The sequence below is a fragment of the Alligator mississippiensis genome, chromosome 10 (assembly GCF_030867095.1).
Source record: "Alligator mississippiensis isolate rAllMis1 chromosome 10, rAllMis1, whole genome shotgun sequence".
NCBI classification, from domain to species: domain Eukaryota; kingdom Metazoa; phylum Chordata; order Crocodylia; family Alligatoridae; genus Alligator; species Alligator mississippiensis.
In genome coordinates this window covers 52489790-52510999 of record NC_081833.1, presented here as the reverse complement: position 1 = coordinate 52510999, position 21210 = coordinate 52489790, and the positions used below count along the sequence as shown (strand labels likewise).

Here is a 21210-nt window from a genome sequence, read left to right as displayed (position 1 = left end):
TAAAACTACAAATATGTTTTGTGATGCTCTGGCTCCCTGGTGGAGGGCAAATTCTTGGTGATGCTTCACATATGATTACTAATATCCTGTGCCACCTTTTCATGTTCTGCTTACTTGAGCTAGACTTTACTTCCAGAGAACTGGTGATCAGTTTATCAGGAGACACTGTTATGGTATGACATTTGTGGAAGCTTAAACTGAGTTACCTCTTCTGAGTTCTCTTCTTGTCTTATTCCAATCCTGCCAAACAGTGACAAAGCTCATTCTTTCTCTTGAGAGTAATTCAAATAAACATTTGAGATGTTAATGGGCCCCCTTAGGTATCTTTGTAGAATTGGCAATACTACAAGAAAGCTCCTAGTAAAAGTTGGTAAAAGGTTCTCTACCTGATCGCTGAGAGCCCGCACATCAAAGGAATCCAAGAAGAGTTCCAGTACTGAGAGCCAAATAGCTAAACTCTGGGCTGGACTAATCCAGGAATTGTAACTCAAGCATTAATGCACATTCAGATCTCAAGGAAGATAGAGCAAAAAGAACAAAATAGATTTGTATATTAAGAAATTGATTTAAATTAAGTAAAAAAACTTTTTCTGCTCTTCTAAGTAAGAAAGTAGCAAAACAGACCTGATAAAGTTAACAGATCCAGTACATAGACACACTCAATGGGCATGTCTACACATGCATTTAGGTGCACCTAAATTTAATGTGCATTAGCTTAATGCACAATAAGGCATTTTATGCTCACATCTACACATGCAAGCCTAAACGCATTAAATGCATTAAAGGGCATGAATACCATATGCGCGGACTGACATGGGACTAAAGTTAGTCTCAAGTCAGTCAATACACTGTGTTAATTCACTTTAATGTGTCTACATGTGCATTAATGCACTTTAGCTATTCGCGCCTAAATTTGATACCTGCTTTTGCCGGTTAAATCGCCATTTTTAAGGTGCATTAAGGCATGCATATGTAGCCATGTGCCTTAAATCAGGCTAAAGTGCCTTAAATTGGCATACTCCACTAGTATTGACCTACCATCCCTCCATTGAAACAGTAAGGAAAATCCTTAAACAGCTTCAACTTATACTTGAAAAAGATTCAAAACTAAAAAAGAGATCTTTCCTGACCCACCCATCATAGCCTTTAAACAGGTTCCAAATCTGGCAAGACTCATCATCAGAAGTAAACTTCCCACAGTCCAAATTACCACCAATGGATCCAAACCATGCCAGGAAAAGAGATGCAAAATGTGTCAACACATCTTCACAGCCCCCAAAATATCTACACCAGAAAACAAAACCATCACCATCCCTGGATCTCACATCTGCACACCAAAGAACACGATATACTTCATCCAATGCATAAAATGCTCAGACGGTAGGTACGTGGGAGTGACAAGCCAGAACCTGCCATCATGAATGAATGCACACAGGAAATCCATCAAAGACAGAAACCTACATTTGCCTGGAGGGGCACTTTTCCCCCAAAATGACCACTCTCTATCAGATCTCTCAGTCCTTATCCTCAAAGGAAATTTATGGAACACCTTCAAAAGACATGCCCATGAACTCAACTTCATTACCACTCTGGACATGAAAAATTATGGACTGAACAGACATGAGCTATCTTCCTCGCTACAGTCTGCTTAAATTGCAACCATACCAGGTTCCCATGCCATAACCCAGAAAAAAAAATTCCCCCCCCATGGATGTATGATTAGCCTCAGAGCAGTTCAACTGCCCTATCCACTTACATAGACTACTGACGGGTTCCCCAGTATACACAGAGGAGTCTCCCCCTTCTGCATTCCACTTAGCTAAAAAAGGATACTGTGTTATCCAAAAGATTGCTAGAAACATCAACACACCTCCAAGTTGGTTTAATAAAAGATACCAATTTGAACAAAACAACTCTCTCTACCATATAGCCCCAGATCAATACAGCTGACCCCAAAAGAAAACTCTTAAATCGGCATGTGTAGACGTACCCAGTACATATTTTTCTTTTATTCCTCTTCTACTTCATGGTTTTTTATGAAAGAGTAAGTGAAAATTCAGAAAGCTGAAGAAATGGGCAGGAAAGCAGAGACTTGCCATTTTTCTTCTCTTTCCTTTTCAAGGCTGCCTTTAAGTTTCATTCAGTCTTCTCTGGACCTTGTAAAACTGCCATTGGGTGAGATGGCTGAGCTTCCCAACTTGATGGTTGCCTTGATATGCATCAGACAATCCTATTTAGAGTCCTGCTTATTGATAGACTGTGTTTATGAGTCTACATTATGGAAATCATGGGCTGCAATAATAGGAAGCATCCTACAGCAATATCAGGAAAAGTTTTGCCAGGCTTTTCCCTGTCATCTCTGTCTGCAGCTATCCTTCCTTGCTGTCAAATAAGAAGGTCAGCCAGACCCACACAATTAGAGGAAATTGTGTAAGGTTGACCTTGTACCCTGCCAAGTCCTTTCATGTGTGGGCAGGCTTTATCAGTAGCAGCATAGAAAACAGGAGAGATGTGCTTATCGGTGAGAGAATGAGATTGTTAAGAAATTCTTTCCTTACTCTCCACAAACTAAGATAGTACCTCTGCCACTTGGGTGAACTTAGGTTATTCGCACTCATATCTAACAGCCCATGGTTTCTTTCTTTATCTTGACTTCTGCTATTTTCATCTATGATGTCTGTACTTTTGCACTATTGGGAGTGGATTGTGTGTGGATCACTAACTTTTGGACAGGTCAGCTATCTCAGCCTGAGCACTACTAGAAGGATACTAATAAGAGGAAACGAATACATCAAAGGCAATCCTCTCTTTTTCTCCTCATACCCCTCTCCCAGGCATACTGCTTTCTTCTCCTCTTGTTGTTGCTGCCCTTTCTCTCTCTGCGTTTATGCTCTGATTTCTGTAGATGGTGCCGTACCAAGAAGAGATGAAGATTGACTTTTTAGGTCTGCTGGAACTACCTGAACAAGTCTGTGTGGAGCCTGAAATTCAAAAGGGGCAACGTAAAAGAGAGAATGGACATTACAGAATGTGCAAAATGGTTTCTTTTTTTTTTCCAACAAGATCAGCAGCTATTGAAAAAAAGTGGAGGGAATAAATCTAAATAGCTGGCTAGATGTCAAATCTGATCCCAGGACTAGACTGGGGCTTCCATTCCCATTAAGCAGCATGCACTGACAACTGAATGTGACTGTCACTGCCATTTGGTCCAGGAAACAAGGAAATCAGGTGTATGAATACGTGTGTCTCAATTTCCTGATGGAAGCTGAGGTGCAAGAATCCTCTAAGAGTTAAGCAAGTGAACATTGCCATTTCATTTGACTCAGATGGAAGATTAGGAGGGCTGACAATGGAAATTTGCAGAGTGGGCACTTCAATTTTTTTCTTAGGACATGTCCCTACCCTAAGACCATGGCAATTTACAAGAAACCCTGATTTCTATCAATCTGCAGGGCTTTCTTGTAAAAATGTCACACACGCCTCAGTTTATACAAAAAGCAACTCAACCTGTTTTTTCATAAAATCTGTAGGGGAAAAATATCTACAACTAAATCATACCAGTGGCAGCTGTGTGAAGCCATTAGGACAGGTTGTTCTGGGATCCCAGTGAAAAGAAACCAGTCCTCTGTCTCCCAGCCCTTCCACACACATCATTGATAACCCTGAAGTGCAAGGTGCATTGAAAAAATGTGCAGCTTTCCTTCTACTTTCACCATAAAGGTAACTACATTTTAGCCAAGTAAATAGCCAGATTCCATAGCTCTACAACAGGCAAAACTACCATTGAATTCAATGAGATCTCAGTGGGAGTTTTGCCTGTATGAAGAATATAGGATGGGAGGACTGGTGAATTTCCCCTCCTTTTGTAGATGGTGAAACCTGATATAGGAGACTATTGACCAGTAAATCTGTACTAATCACATATTTGTTTGAGTGCCAATATGGTGTATGTTACTCAGACTAGTTGTAATGGTTATTTTGTAATTATATATGGTGGTACAAAATTCCATAAACATGTTAGTAATGTGCGTGCGCTTGGACACTTCACTTACAATTTGAGATCTGCACATCTCAGCGGTGTTAGCCCAGGTATCTCAGAGGGTCTAATTTGGCCTGCAGAATCTTTGTTATCAATAATAGTCCATGATAAGGAAACAAGCAAGAGACCCAAGCTTTATTCACAAGGCCAGAAGTTATAAAAACTATCCCTTTACTTATCAAAATTAGCAGATTGGATTTGGAATCAGTGAGCTACAGTAAGCATGGAATCCCACAATACCAGTTCTACAGTCACTGTACTTTAAAGACCTGCTTTAACAAGCAGCAATTCTTGTATCTTTCAAAAGCCAAGACATATTCCAGATTAAAGCTCCTGTTTCTAGCCAGGATGGATAAGAAGATCCAACCTAGTTTAGCTGGCCAAGCAGCATGCCAGAGAGTAATGAGGCTGGTAACAAGTCAAGCCACCGCTGACTCTCCAGTCCAATCGATGATCAACATCAGGCAGTCTTCAACACAAGTCTGGAGTAAGGCTCAAGCCTCATGCCTTTGGAGACTATAGCAAGACACCTTAACCACTCTGCCACTGCACACTGCAAGATATTGGACCTTAAAACTGTTACTGCTCCAGGACTCAACACAGCCTATTCTGCAGGTCAGGCCACTGAAAATTTGAGGAAAATATAAAAACATCTTTAGATGGACAATGCGAACAAGAATACAGAGGCTTGGGGTATTTAGAAGTAGTTTTGGGGGGCAGTACAAAAAGTCTCAAACTGTGGCAAGGATCACCAGTCTGTGCAACATTTGCTTGTAGCCCAGCTGGTCACATAACGTTAGCTTACCTACTTATTTCCAGGTAATCAGGGTTCAGGGGAGCTGCCGTGGATGGGCTAGGCCACTGCCAGGTTGGCTGGTCTGGCTGAAGGGTGCCTCCAGGTGACCCTAAATAGTAGCACAGAGATCGTCAAAAAGACAAAGCAAATACATAGAATCCTTTCCCAGTGTGTGCACTTAAACATCCTTGCAGGCTCTTAGGCAACCTCATCACTTTTTCCACATACGCAACTGTTGTAGTTGCCACAGTGTGTTTTAAAATCACGGATGGGAGGATTGGCGGTCTGCACACTCATAATGAGAAGGGAGCTCAGATAATACTGAGAGGTGGGTCACTTTATGGAGTAGTTTCTGACTTCCTGACCAGTAGGCAAAGGAGAAGGGAGGTAGCCAAAATTGCACAGTGAATAACTAGCCTTGTAGTCTGTCACAAGTATACTAATACTCTAACTGGTTTGGTCTGTGTGTACTGGGTAGACTGGTAGATGCTGAGACTGTGCCCCCCTGTTTACAGATACATTTTTAGAGGAAAGATTTTAAAATTACATCTAGCAGTCTCTGCTTTTCTAAAATCTACGTCTTTGTCATTTGAAAAAGCTCCCCTGCATTATAGATTTGATTTTTGTTTGGTACATAGAAAATGTATTCCCTTAATAGACTTGTTTCTTCAAGAGGAATTAATTATTACTGGTTGTATCATCATAAAACATAAGTGGGTCCACTGCTACAAAGGCTTGGTTTATGTAAATATTTCTTATAAATGTTTATGTATAATGTATTTGTTTAAAATTATTTTAATGTAAGTGCTGTCCACTCTCCCATGATGCAATATAGCACATTAATGGAATGTTCTATTAATGACATTTTAAAATGGTATTTGAATAGTATTTTCTTTCTATGTGTTAACAACTACATTAAATCTTAGAGTTCCAGCTGTGGTTACTAATGAGTTAATAGGAAGCATTGTCCATTTATTCTTAGAAGGTCAGATCCAAAACCCATTGAAGTCAAAGAAAGGACTTTCGCTGACTTTAATTAACACTGGATCCAGCCCATACTCACACTGGATCTGATCTATAGTTCTGTTTTTAATGATTCTTCAGTCATTTGATATGAAACAAGAAGCTGAGGCAGGCAGATTTGCTTTAAGTATAGGCAGCCTGGCCGAATGTACAGAACACTATTCCTGACCTGACAACTGGCCTGCTTGGTGACTTTGACAAGTCACTTGCCTTGCTGTGCCTCAGTTTCCCTCTCAGTAAGGTGGAGATAATGATGTCTCTCTCATTTGTAAAGCTCTGATGTCTACTGATGGAAGGCACTATATAAAAGCTATCATTATCATCATGAGAATAGTAATACGATAGGGAGCAGGCATGTGTTATATTGTTCTGTTATTGAAACTGGGATACAGACAGATGACGTCTACACTCGGAGCTCTTTGCTAGTATGACTACAATGACAAAGTGCTCTAAGTATGGACACAACTTACACTGGCAAAGTGCACTTCAGCCTTAGCCCAGGCCCCCATCCAACTGTCCTGCCAAAAAAAATAATTTTGCTGATATATCTGCATCTTTTCTAAGCGCTTTTGCTGCACAACTTTGTCAGTTAGGCATTGCACCCAATCAGTCTCCTGACTCCTGAAAGACATAGTGATGCCTATCAAATTCTATCACGTAGTCATGCCAAAATACCCATAGTAGAGTTAACATAGTCTTAAACAGCAGTCAATTACTAGACGCTGTATTTTGCCTGGCTGAGATCATTCCACTTCTAAATAACTCTACAAAAGACTCTTGCAAGTACATTCTTTACTTTCTGTTACCACGTCATATGTTTTTTTTGTTTTCAAGCATATACTTCATGCATCATTTCAAAGACTAAACACTAGTCACCTCTGACATCGTTGGTTTTTAAAAACAACTGTACAGTTTTATGTAGGCTTGTATTTTTCCCTAGTGGCTGTAGTGAAAAACTACAGGATGTTTGTTTAATGTACTCCATACTGATAGGATATTGGAAGGATCTTCTTGAATATTTTGTGTAGGACTAGCTGGGAGCTGGGGAGGAAGGAAGTAGGAATCCTGAAAATTTTCATGAAAATCGTTTTCCATTTTCATTATAATTTCAAAAATCTTACAAATTTGCTGACCAGCTAACTTTTTCTTTATTCTTGCCTTGTGGCAAGGAATTAGCATACATTTTTCCATAAAATGTGCCTTAACAAAAGTATTCATGCGTCTCTGATCAAATATTATGGTACTGAAAGGCATGTCAACACCACTTCTGACTGTGCTAGGGACTGCTACTGTGAAAACGCACTCGAGCACTTAAGGCAAATGCCATACAAATGTAACGTACCTGCTGTTAGAGCAGCTCTGGGCACATGCCACTGAGCACACCTGAACCTGAGAGTTATTGTGTATGCACCAAACAGTGGCTGCATTATCATACTTTTAGCATTTGGTACATGCTGAACAGAATAATTGGGTGTGTTTTCACAATGGTGCAGGCATGCCCAAAACATGAACCTGGGGTACTGCACTGTTACATTAGAAACACACTGGTCATGTTGAATTTGGCCAGACAGAGCTGGTGGCAATGTTTTACATTTCAAATTTTCTCTATTCAGAACAAAGATCTGAAAATTTCACATTCTTAACCCAGCTATTCTGATGGACGAGAGGAGAGGAAGCACTTAAAACTGAAACTGTTTGCTCTGACTAGGATATGTTTCTGTGAGAACACACTGGTTTGGGAATTCATTTCCCCTTGCTCAGTCAAAACACAGCCTTTTTGAACCCCCTCATCATACTTCACAGTTCACCTTACCTGCTAGATATTTTCATATGGGCCGATTGCTCAGAGCACTGGTGAGCAAAGCTACTCATCTCTCAGTCCTACAATCGTTTCATATGGGCAGACACTTGGTTCAGCATAGAGCCTCGTTGGCTTCCCTGATGCTCCATGCTGGCCCACACAAGTTCCACCCATGCAGATCTTAGTTACCCATTATCTGTTCCTCAACTGAGAAGCTGGTAATGACACTGAGACAGCATCTTTCCTCCCACATGATTCCAAAGAAGTGTAGAAACTGGACAACAAAATCTCAGAATAGGAATAGCTGCATTTCAATGGTGGAGAAGCTCCCCCTGGGTTGAAACACTGCAGTTGTTTTATCCATCATAGCAGAATACCCAACAGTTTATGGCAGGAAGTAAAGAATGCCCTGTCCATTTACACTGCTCTACAGAGGCTGGGGGAATACCGACAAATCTGCTTGGCACAGGGGACTGAGCTCTCTATTGCCATATATTGGTTCTGTCATTGGTACTGCTGTAAGGCAAAATCATTTAAGCAGCCATTAAACTAAGAAGAATGAGCACCGTTTCAAGTAAAACAACTCCTTACAAAGGCAAATAATCAGAAGTTGGGGGAAGGGAGAATCGCTCTTGTAGATCTTTCTGCTTGTTGAATTGCCCAGTGTTTACCCCTTCACACCAGCGTGGGGCAGGAGATAGGTGTTTCATACATGCAGATAAATGAACAAACACAAATAGCAGTTTAGATGCTCCTGCTGTGTATTAATACTCACACGGGGGCAGAAAATACTGTAGGATTCTTGAGGCATTCCTCCCACTGAGCATGAGGGTTTGAGCTGCCTTGTGAAAACAAGGAAAGGGGTCCTCAAATCTGCTGGCTCCTTTGTGATGCACATGGGTCTTCTGGGTAAGAAGGGGACACATAAGCTCTATACATCTGCCCCAGGGCTGTCACTCCTTGTAGCTGTCTACCTTGGCTTCTTGGCAGCCTTGGCAGCCTGGCTCTTGGTCACTAACCTTCCTGACCAAGCCTACCATCAGAATTGCTTTTAAGGGAGAGTTGCCAATTGTAGAAGTGGTTCTGAGGGAGTGCAAAATATATAGTTGGTCCTGCTATGCCCACTTCCCCAGAGGCCTACAACATGGAAGGCTTATTCCTTTGCTGCATAAGAGGAAGATCCATGCTCTTAGGGTTGTTGGTTGTAGCCATGTTGGTCTAAGGACATAGGGAGACAAGGTTCTTTGAGTAAATGTATTATCTTTTATTACACCAACTAAATAGTCAGAAAAACTGTTCTTTGCAAGCTTTTGGGCACAAACACCCTTCTTCAGGCATAGGGAGAATTTGCTGGTGTCCTGTGTGCTCTCCTGGGTAGAATAGAAGCCAATATGCAACTTGTCTCACACCTGTTGTTTCCCTTTCCCTCTGATCCTCACTGCCACACATTTGTATTTTCACAGACCTGCATTTTGCATATTGGCCTCTATTCTACCTAGGAGAGCGCACAAAACACCAGCAAACTCTCCCTATGCCTGAAGAAGGGTATTTGTGCCCAAAAGCTTGCAAAGAACAATTTATCCAATTATTTAGTTGATCTAATAAAAGATATCACATCTACCCAAAGAACCTTGCCTCCCTAAGAGGAAGATCTGCACAGGGAAAGCCCTTTCTATGCATGGACCATGAGGGCATGATCTGGGCCACTGTATCAAAAACCCATGCATCTCAAGGTATAGGATCTAGGCATCTGGGGGCAACTGCATTCCCAAATGCAGTGACTGAAATATGTTTTTCACTATGTTGCTATTCCTGCAGATACAGCACAGCTGAGAGGGAGTTAGCTGGATACAGTTTCTTCTTGTGCACCAGCATCAGACTAATTTAGTCCAAAGGCCCATCAGGTAATACCTGTACAAAACCACTGGACAGTGGGTGCTCGCTGGGTCTGCCTAAGAACATAGCACAGCCTGAATAAGCTTTAGTCACCAGTAACAATGGAAGAACCCAGCTGGAATCACAGGGACCATTTTATATATGGGCAAACTGAGACAGCAGGAGATGAAGCATCTTGTCCTAGATTATCCAACAGACTGTTAGTTCAGCCAGAAACAGAACATAGGTTGGTGCTCTACTCACTAGGAAACACTGCTTCCCATAACAGCCATCATTGCCCTTTCTGCTGAATATGCCAGCAAAAGTGCCAATGATCATGATGGGTTTTTTGATGTCAAGCAGTTCTTCCCTAAGAAACATATGAAAGCTAAGGTATCAAGCAGCTATTACTAAACTTAGAAAACATGCTTTAAAAATCCCAAAAGGCCAGGCCTTAAGCAGTAATTCAGCACCTCCAAGTGAAACACCACAGCCCCTAATTTCAGCATCTGGTCTCTGGAGTGAATCCAAAACCCAAAGTCAAACTCTCTTCTGAATGCATGGGGAAAGAACAACCTCTGAGAAAGGTGACCCAGAAAGCCCGTGTGCTAGGTTAGCCAACAGAAACACTGAACACGGATATTTCTGGAGGAAAAACTAGAGGTGCCAAAGGGACTTTAAGGTCAAAAAGGAAAATAGGTACCATGTTTAAACAAGTCCATAGTTAAGCAGCCACTGAGCAGGAAGCTTTTGGGTCACGATTTTTGACTCAGGTTCCTAAATCTGCCTACGTACTCCTCTAGGCACTTTGGATCCAGCCCAAAGTTCTTTACACTCCTAATTTTCTAAATGTCCAGCCATTATGCATGTATTTAGAATTCATTGCCATGAAGTCATTGTGTATTCAGGTGGAATGTAAAGCAAACACCCTAGGAGTTTGACAGTAATTCAGCATTAGTTAAGCATTAGTTGACAGATGTACAAAGCAAAACCATTATTTCTGTCATACATTCTGTCATGACTTTTTTTCCTATTGTGGTTTTTATCCAATCAACAGCCTCAGAGCTCCATATAAAATGCTGAGAGGAAAGCCTTACAAGAAATGTTAACTATTGGATACTTATTACTGGAAAGCATTTTCAATGATAATTAGAGGTGAGCAAGAGGAACGGTTTTGTTTAGAATACAATCTTGCAAAACATTACCTTTTTTATTTCAACTGCCTCTCTCTGATCCAGATTTTATCAGACTGTTTCAGGTGTACACAAATTTAAAATACAACATTTTGAACAAATCTGCTAGAGGAATTGCACGGCTAGATGCATTTAAACAAAATTTGGAATCACAAGAGCTTATCTGAATCCCAAATTGCAAAACTGTATTTGCATCAGAGTTTATTTGAAATTCATCTCAGCTCTAATAATATTATAAAACCACCATTACTCCCAGGAAAATCCAGTTTTAAATTAGGGCTTGGTAAATCTATTAGTATTTACAGTACACATTGATAACAAAGCACTATCAATACGGAACAAAGTATGTAAAGAATTTATCAAGTACCCTGTATTGAAATAAGAAAGATCCATAGCTATATAAAAGATAGATCCATATTGTTATTCTACAGAGTAAGCTTTTGAAAATGTTAAACATAAAAACATTTAGAGAATCAATACAAATTACAGCTCCATGTGAACTTCAATTGTGGTTATTGGGTACAAAATAGGGAGCTAAATTGAGCAAACCTTTAAATCTATCTGTAGTGCTTATATGTGGCCCCCACTACCATAGTGTCTGAGTACTGCACAGTCTAAGCATTCATCCTCACAGCATCTCTGTGAGGTAGGACAGTGGTATTATCCCTACTTTACAGATGGGTGCTGAGACAAACAAGTCTTGCATAAATGTCTATTAGAGAAGGAATTTAAGGCCACATCTTCCAAGGCAACATCTATAAATCTATGAATCTAGTACCTTACCCACTGGACCATCCTTCTTCTCTTAATTTCTTCTTAGTAAAATATATATCATCCTTAAATAGCACTTATAGGCAGAGATCTGGAAACATTTTACAAAGATAAATAAGAATTATTTTCTTCCCATTTTACAGGTGGGGAACTGAGGCAGAACAATTTTCCCAAAAAAGTCAGTGCCCAGGTCTCCCAACCTTCAGTCCAGTGTCTTTGTAGAGGAACCAAGTTGCTTCTCATAAAGTCTGTATGGTATTAGGAAAAGAACACAGACCCAGTGTGTGGACTACAGACTCAAAATTATGCTAGGATGAGTAACTTACACAGCTGGTATAACAAACCCACAATGAAAAGGCAAGTTGAAACCAATCCTGTGCTTTGGGAAAAACTAAAGCTAGATTGTACTTTCTGCACTTACATTGAACTAGAAAGGCTTAAGACTTCCTAGCCCCATGATCCTGCTGGAATTCAATTAAGTGTTTATGTTCATCCACCTGAATAGAAGGGTTGGTTAAATTTTGGTAAAGGTGGATCCCTCTTGATATTATTTTTGATGTTTTTGTTATTTTTTTAATGATGTTGTCAATGTGGATGGGCAGCACTAATAATAAAAATACCTAGTTGTAATAAATCTTGGGATTTTTTGTTTGTTTGTTTTTAGCTTTATGCATAAACTCAGTAGAACACAAAAATCAATTAGGGAAAATTAGCTAGCCCAGCTAAGCAGCAACAGTATATTGAACAGTTATTCTCAGAGACCTGGGCACAGGGTGACCTTGAGATTTCCATTCTTTGGGTTAATGGAGATCAGGAGTATTTTGGAGTTTAATATGTCTGATTTCCAGGAGGATCAAACACAAACTATTTCTCTAACAGTCAATAATGAAACAACATTAATGCAACTTAAAAAAAAAAAAGCAAAGATTTTGCTCCAGCTAGTTCAGGAAATGTCACAAAAATATTGGAAAGAAACAGACCGCAGAATAGAACACGGCCAAATATTGGGATGCTTGCTGTCCTGTCCACCATAGCAGATAAAAATGGACAAAATTGGAACATATTAACATTCCTTTGGCCACTCCATGCTAAGGATGCCACTCAGTAATATGTAAAGAACAGATGTATTCTTAGGACTTGTTTACATACAAAAGTTATACCCCATCATACTAATTGCCTGCACTTAAAAGGGTTTGCTGGAGTACTATACCAGCAAACCCTGCTAGTGGAAATGGAACTTATGCTAGACAAATATTTATTTACCAACATAGGATAAACCAGTTTCCAGATGGAATAAACTGTATCAGCAACAGGATGTTTTTGCCAACATTAGGGTTTTCATTTGCACAGCTAAATTGGTTGGACAAGTGTGTGATTTTGTTCACACTCCTAAGTGACATAGCTACATGTGGGCCAAGCTGTATAGTGGTATTAGTTCTCCTAGATGGGAAGAGGAGGGATAACCTATACTGGTATAAAGCTAAGTCTATACTAGGTATACTTTTGCTGCCAAAGCTAAACCAATATTCCTACCTGGGACTTTTACTGTAAACACAGCATATAATGGCAAACTGCACTTTTGTTGGTATTACTTATTCCAGATCCCCACCATGAGAAGAAAACTGTACTACGTCAGTCAAGGATCACATCTCGTCTCAAACCCTGAATGACAGTTATGCTAGCAGAAGCCCCCCCGTGTACATAAGACCTAAAACAGCTCTATAAGGATATAACCACATCCACACTAGGGGTTTTGTAGTGTATCAATGTCAATGAATCTCCTCATCAAAGCAGTTATACTGGCACAAAATTAATGGGCAGGCCAGCTGTATTGGCTTGTTATGCCATATAGTAATAGATAGTTCACCACATAACAAGACCATATAAGGAGCCATGCACAGCATGGCTACAAATGGGCATGACTTGCATACACATATGGACAAGGTGAGAAACAGGACATCAAGTGGCTAAAATAAAAAATCTTCCAAAGTTACAATAAATACAGAAGCCCAGGAGCAGAAATGAATGAACAAGTGAGAGTTGGTTGAGTACCCCCCAAAAAATAAGTGCCTCCTAAACACTTGATTTTAAATACATATATGCAGGACTCAGATTGGTGATAATGTATTTTTACTTCAACATATGAGTTTATATTCTTTTTGCAACTGCTGTTGTTTGGGCACAAATTAATTATTTCCTTCAGAATTTTCATAGCAACAATAAACAGCCCTTCAAATTTCTGTACTCTAGTACAATGTCTTTCTAAATCCAACAAGCCTGTCTTTTCCCCTGTGTATCACATTGCTTTAACTGCTTACATACCAGCTAGCTTATAATGACTAACTTGAATGTCTTGTTTTCCTTCTCTACTTCATATTAAAGTATCCTTTTTCACTTCCCTCCCACCTACTAAATGCCCCCCCCTTAATAAATTATTAAAACATTTATTTAGATCCCAGAAGCAAGACAAAGAAATTAGATTAAATTGATCCATGGCAATTTGCTCTTGCATCATTTCTCCATGAAATAACTTCCCTACTATGTTTTATTCATGTAGACATCACAATCTAACTCTTATCTCCATAGTTCAGTAACATTTTCATTTGCTCAATTTACAGTTACAACTGCAAGTTACACTTGGGATGGGCATGAGTATCTGTATATAGACACCATAATGGCCTGCATCTCAGTGATGCTTCAGATTGTCTCAGTGATGGTGTCTCAGCCAGTCAGATGCTTTGAAGCATAACAGAAGGTGATACTAGTAAGATCTAGCAGGCTTTGGTCTATGGGAAAAAGGTTTCAGAGGGCATTGTAAGAGAAGATACAGTGAGCTATAATGAAGAAGCTACTACTCTTGAGGGAAGAAGTGCTCTGGGAGAAGTGGTCCCCTCTGAATAAGAAGAAGCTTCAGACAGCTGTTAGTGCTAAAGGAGAAAACTAATGGTAGTCTCTACCATGACCACAGGGTCAGCTTGAAGGACAATGTCGGCCATGACCAAATCCATTTAGACTAAGACTCTTACTAAAGTTGCAATATGTCCCTGAAGAAAGGTTAAGCTTTTCAAAACTTAAAAAGTGATATTTTCTTTTTTTCTAGCATTTTCATTAAAGGAGAAAAGACCAGACAGTTGGATTTTTTTTTAGAAACTTCCCTAAAGAACAAATATCTTACTACATTCAACAAGCATTGACAAATCCAGCTGTGTTAACCTTCAAGGGTTTAGTGTGTTACTGCAGACTTCTGATAATGTTTGGATAACTACATTGCACAGTAATGAGGTTGGCATAGGCAGCCTCAAAAGCTCTGTTCTAAAATGCAGGCATTAAAGGATATTGAGAGATCTCTATTTTTTTTTTTTTAATTACAATTTTCTGTAACATAATGAAGGCTCAGTTTTCTAACATTAGCACCAAACACAAGCACCCAAATTATTCATTTAGGAGGTAAAGTCAACACAATGGCAGAAGAAATATCTACCTGTCTGAAGACACTAAATAATTTGAGTAACAGCACTGTAGAGAGACAGACAGAAATCCTTTAATGAGTGGTGTTAAATGGTTAACCTCAGTTCAATGCCACTCATTCACAATTCCCTGTTTTTAGGGAACTATTCCGATTGTACAGATGGACAAACTGAGGCACAGATGCATCAAGGACTTTGTTCACAGTCACGTAGATCTGGTACTTACTGGGAAATTGCATTGTATTAACCAACAGCGTGTGAAACATTGCATGATGACACGGCCCAATTAGTTTAAGGGGTTGTCCGCCCAGGGAAAATAATGTGAATTAACCTAGCATGAATTGGAAGTTAAATAGTACTCCTTATTCCGTGTATACATGGACACACATTCTGGAGTAAGAGTGGCTTATTCAAAATCAGCTTAATTTCAAGTGCTAGTTAGCCAGAACTATGTAGGAGCCCTAAAAGGAGGAATTGGTTGTATTTATTTCTAACATACCATCAGCCAACAGGACCTTAACCAGGAGAGTCCTTGCCTACACTAAGTCACGTTTTACACAGTGTTAACATGTTCCAACATGATGCAATTTCCAAGGGCTTAGAAACCCTTTAGACTGATGTTAGAAATCCTGCTCTAACAATTAGAGCACACTTGATTCTGGTCAGCAATATGAAAAGTGAAAGAAGTGGGAAAGGAAAAGGGAAAAAGGGAAAGGAAAAGCTTGAAATTTTGTTATCTGAGAGTCAGACAAACAGGGCTCGTGCCTGGTTTAAACATGATTTTTTCCCCAGTTAGATTACATATGAACATGCTTTATTATAACTTAGCAAATCTTATGACAGAGCAATGGTATCTTTTTTGTCTGAAATCTAATTGCATTGTTCTCACATTGTGATTTTTAGTTCTAGTTAGATGCTGGAATTAAACTGAGTTAGAGTACAGCAGGTAACATTATTTCAGGCTGCTAAGATTCCAGCTTGACATATTATTTTGATTTACAGGGTGTCTAAATCCATTCATTTTTTAAATCAATACACCTCTCTACTAAATGAGAATTTTTGGAGGCTAAACACACTGTCTTCAGTCTTAATATTTGCAGGAGTAAAATCTGCCTCTGGAGCCTTGTGTGTTTTCATTTAGCAGCAAAAGCAATGTAGGAGAGGACAAGAAGTAGGTAGACTGTGCAGAAGTGGCCCCTGCCCTTCTGCATTCACGGTAGCTAGGAAGGCATGGGGCTGGAGGCTCTCCTGTTACATAGCACCTCTAGGAGCTTTGCGTGCCATGGAGCCTATGCCAGCCCTCAGATTGTGGAAGAGGATTCCTTTCTCCAGGGATCTCACCAGACAAATTAATTGTTTCATTGGCAGGAACATGCAATGACTGTTACTCATGGGTGGCAGAGCCAGAGTTGAGTTATATGTCTACCCACATGTGTGCCAATGAAGTTCTAAGTTGGTGAGAATTAGAGGAAAGAGGTGCTAAAGGAAGTTCAGGTCGGGGTGGACTGTACTGTAAAGACAGGGCTATCTACAGTAGTATTTGCAGCTGGCTTCATCTTTCCTATGGCAGCAGAGCCCATGGAGGGATTAGCTATGAGGTACCTCGGTATGAGATTACCACAGGTGCTGGTACAAATGTTCTGTCTGGAGCTAAGCCATCTCTGCCTGGACCAGGATGGATCACCACTTTGGCAAACTGGACCTGCCCTTTAAAGATGAAAGTAGATACATGCTGCTCCATTTATGTAAATCAAGGCTACTTCAGACCTTCCTTTATATGTTAAAAAATAAAAAGTCCAGGATCCTAGGACAAGCTGTACTATACCACATACACTTCTGAGATGACTGATCCTCATTTTTTTAGCTTCCTGCATTTGCATCCACATTCAATGTTTTCATTTACTTTCTACTTTAATGTCTCTTGAAATTTGTAGTAAAGCAGTGTATAAGCTGCCACAGCAATGTGCTGCGCAGTGCTGTTACAGGAAGGAGCCCATTGTCCAAAGTAAGATTCCTCAATGAGGCAAATTCATCATTAAACAAATGCTTTAAAATTGTAAATGCACTTAACATGCAGAAACCTTTCAATGGCATTTATAGAGAGAATTTGTGATTCTTAAGAAGACAAACAAATAAACACACACCTGCTACTGTTCAGCATAGCAAACATCCTCTTCAAATGGACTTATACTTTACCTTGTAAGCAGAATATTGTATATTCTGTTTTCCTCCTGGGAAGCTTTGAGTTATGGGACTTAGAAGAACCTGTTACACTAACAACACTTCCACTGAAACTCTTGTGCCCTATGTTGAGGGGAGTACCTTTGGTTTTACACTGTTTATCTACAGCTTGTTGATAAATAACATTTTTGTTTGAACTGTTTTTGGAAGGAAGAACATTTTGCATAATTTTGTCTGGTTTTCTACAGAATATTTAGTTTTTAACCATAAAAAACCCCTCAAATGCTTAATTTTTCAGACACAAAAAATGTTTAATTTTCATTCTCACTTCTGCATCTCTCCTTTTCTCTATTTCCAGTACCAAATGAAAAAAAAAAAACTTGTCTCTGAAATATTTTGATATCCCCACTTCTACGTTCTGTTGGAATTTCTCATATTATTTGTGAACTGTCTTGTGCATTTGGTCATCATTGGCTCTGGGCCCTGTATTTATAAATAATATCACTGAAAAAAACAACTTCTGCAGACCATTATGTTGCTACAAAAACCTTTATTGCTGAATATTTTTGTAAATTTCAGAAGAGTAACTGCCCTATTTCTCCTGCATTTCCGATTGCTGCCTTTTTGTTCTGTGGGGTTTTTTCACCTAATTTTACCATTCTATTTGAAAAATCCAGTATTGTGCTGTCCTACATTTTCTCTGCTTATCTTCCATCCAGTTACTATTTTGCAGTTTGAGAGAGACCACACTGGTGGATGCAAGATCCCAAGTAATATTTATAGGAGTAGAAAGACCAAGATCACTTTTCTCTCCACCGTTTCCATTGCCACCATTTCTATCAACCAGACCTGTGCCATTAAAAGCACTGACTTCAGAAGAGACATGATTGGCGAATTAAGGGGATAAAATATGTATTTTTTTCCTCCAGGGTGTTTTCATAAGGTAGCTCTTACCCCACAGTACCTGGAGCTACCATAAACAGCTGTCTGCAAGGAATTCAGTCAACTACTTTCTTTTCCTACAGCCAACTACTTTATTTTCTATACTTTTATTTCTAAGTCCCGCTCCACTGCAACTTTCCTCTTTTATGCTTAGTGTTTTCTTGCTTAAGTTGCAAGGGGTAGACAAAGATGTTTGTCTCTGGTAAACTGTACCTGTGTTTTCAGAACAAAAATATCCCAGGATTGGCATGTATATACAATCACCCTTCTATTGATGGTTTAGCGAGCAGTTGAATGCAGTGCCGCTTTTCTGCCATTTAATCAATGATACAATCCTGGGATAACCATAGACATACTTTGTAACATTCCAGAAAAGATTGTAGATAGAATAGATAGAAAGAACTACCTCTTATCTGGGAAACTTTTTTTATGATTTATCTTGGACACCCAACATGGACATTTGTATGATTGCACATTGTCCCAGAATAAAAAGTTTTATCCCAAGATAAATGCAACATCCTTTTTCAGCCAGGGAACCACCTAAATAATACAATGAATGATGATACAGGTTTCCTGGACTTTGTGTGTGTTCTATATGTGTGAATTCGCTTATGCGATGACCCTTTTCATATAAAAAAAATTGTTGTATTCACGGTATATTCACTTTTATGTGATTGGTGTGGTGGAAGCCCACAGTTAGCTGCTTTGTGCAGTGCATTGTGGGAGTGATACACACCAAAATAAAATCTATGTGGATCTGTGCTCCTCACTTGTTGTCTGCGACGTGTTTCTATAGTTGCCATCCCCATTATGATAGTGCCCTGTGCTTGTGTGTACTGTCTGCTGTTGGTGAGTACCAAAATTGTCTTGTAAAAGTGGTAGAAATAGGCCTGGGGGTCAGCACAGTCGAGGTCTTGGAACGTAACCCTATTTGTTGCATTGTAAAGTAGGTTCCCTTTATGCAAATACAAGTTATGAGCCATTTTCCATGAATGCAGGTACAGCATAAAGCAATGGAAACCTGTATTGAAAATTCTTGGCAAGAAAGTCAGATACAGAATCCTCAAGCAAACCACCACTGACAATTCAGTCCAAGGGTAAAAAACAGGTGTTGGGTTGGTCTGACGGTCCTGGGCTTTGACTCCCGTCAAAAAAAAGAGTGGAGACAGTTGTTTACACATACAGCTTGAGTATTATCTAAGATACTTCACAGATACTTGAAGTGGGATGATGGGCTTGCACATCTGTAGGATCCCAGATTAAAATGCTTTTTCCCAGGGCTAGACTTGATGCCTAATCATAGTTATTTTTATGTTGCTTTCCTACATCATCTTCTTTCAACATTTAGATTCTTTCTTTAATATTTTTGGTAGTGTAAGAGTGAGGTTGTAGCTGTGATGGTCCAAAAATTATGTGAGGAGTAAGGATATTTGAATATTTTTGCAACCTTTACTATTTGGGCTCATTTTTTCCTTCTAAAATAAAGAGGCTGGAGGGACAGGGTGGAAACCAAACACAATGCATCCCTAACCACAGCCTCTCCCCTAAAATCCAGTGATTTAATTTCTACAAACACACAACTGCTGTTTTATTATTATCTGTGTAACTAGGTGGACAATTTTGTGTTCATACAATGAGCATTTGCCTGTGTTTTGAAATCAGCCACACCTGGCCCTAGTGATTTAATTTTAAAAGTAGATTAAGAATGCTGTTTCATTTTTTAAACACAAAACAATACTATCTAATGGTTTTATTTTTAATTCACCAACATTCCTATTTGTTAACTTGTCTTTTAGGATACCTTAACATTGACATAAAAATATTTTTAAAAAAGGATTATCAAAAAAGAATGTTTTGTGAAATATCATCATATTAAAAAAATGCAATTCTGCTTTGATAGTAACAGCCCTTTCAGGATTTTTACCCAGGTTAGATATTTTGGAGACACATTTTAGTTTATAAAGCCTCAATGTTATGGCAAGAGGAGTGCTATATTTTATTCTCTTTGTTAAGGTCTTCTGAGCTTCAGAGCAGCCCAAGCCATTCTCTTAATTCACAAAGGGATAGATTTGTGCAACAAATCTGAGACCTCAGAGAAAAGCAGCAAGATCCAGAGAGAACTTATGACAGATTTCCTGAAGCAGATGCACCACAAAACTGCTAAAAGGCTGAGCCCGAGGCAGTTTGCAGAGGGAAAAGTACAGCCCATCTGAGCCCATTTTGGCTAGGAAATAGGGGAGCCTCCTACTAGAATTGAAAGCATCATACTGACCAAGCAAAGTCTGGAAGGAATAAACAAGGGCACCATTAGATATACCTTTGATGGACTAGTTAAACCATTTTAAGACCCAGTTAAACAGACACACATGCCTTTCAAACCCTAAATGTATAGAAGTCACACACTACTAATAGGATTTTTTCTAGTGTTTGAAAGTATATTTTTTTCTATAGCTGGGAATAATTTTTTTTATACGTAAAAGTGTTGCTATTTCTCCATTACCACATCATTAAATTTACTCTATAATATTGTAATACCATTTTCTTTTGCACACAAAATGCAACTGTCCTTTTTTTAGACAATGGATGCCCCCTTCTGGTAGAAGGTTAGTTTTTTGGTAAGCAGAGTGTGTGATGAGTGTAGAGGGGCACTATAAATGCACTCTCATTTGAATGATGCATGATGTGATGGTATAATTCACAAAGGAATTGTGGCTGAGTTGTTCTTTGGCTCACTGAAATAAAATGTAATTAGTTAATGTGTATACAGAGTTTTGAAAACATGAAGACACAGAATATAGAATGCCAAGAAGTGTTATAATATATGGTACAATCACAGTGTCTGTAAATTCAAAAGGCATTTTGAAACATCCCTGCATCATAATTATTGGTAGTATTTAATTTTTTAATTGGAGGTGTGATTGGAAAAGAAAGAGAGAGATGAGGTATAAAAGATATTTTAACCATGCTCTTCTTTCTTTAGAAAAATGCAGAATATTGTGGTGATTTTTTACCTAAAGCAGAAATAGTAGAAAAAACATTATTCTCCTCTGTATCCATGACTCCTGAGTTTCACCCCAAGTTTAAGCCCAATGCCTTGTTCCATGGACCACACTATATTACCT

At 39.2% G+C, this 21210-nt stretch overlaps 1 protein-coding gene across 2 annotated transcripts in view; it reads right to left on the bottom strand.

Moving 5' to 3' along the window:
- Positions 1 to 1883: 1883 nt before the first annotated feature.
- The window catches only part of LOC102562739 (nuclear receptor coactivator 5), a 76917-nt gene continuing 57590 nt past the window's right edge, over positions 1884 to 21210 (bottom strand). Inside the window, exons 11-12 of one of the 2 annotated variants that reach the window (XM_059713799.1) lie at positions 4845 to 4944; positions 1884 to 2981 (exon numbers count right to left, since the gene is read on the bottom strand). In XM_059713799.1, the coding sequence (XP_059569782.1) occupies positions 2957 to 2981; positions 4845 to 4944 (125 nt within the window). In that variant the 3' untranslated portion in view covers positions 1884 to 2956. The remainder of the gene's footprint in view (positions 2982 to 4844; positions 4945 to 21210) is intronic. The other variant, XM_059713800.1, reaches the window with a different exon arrangement.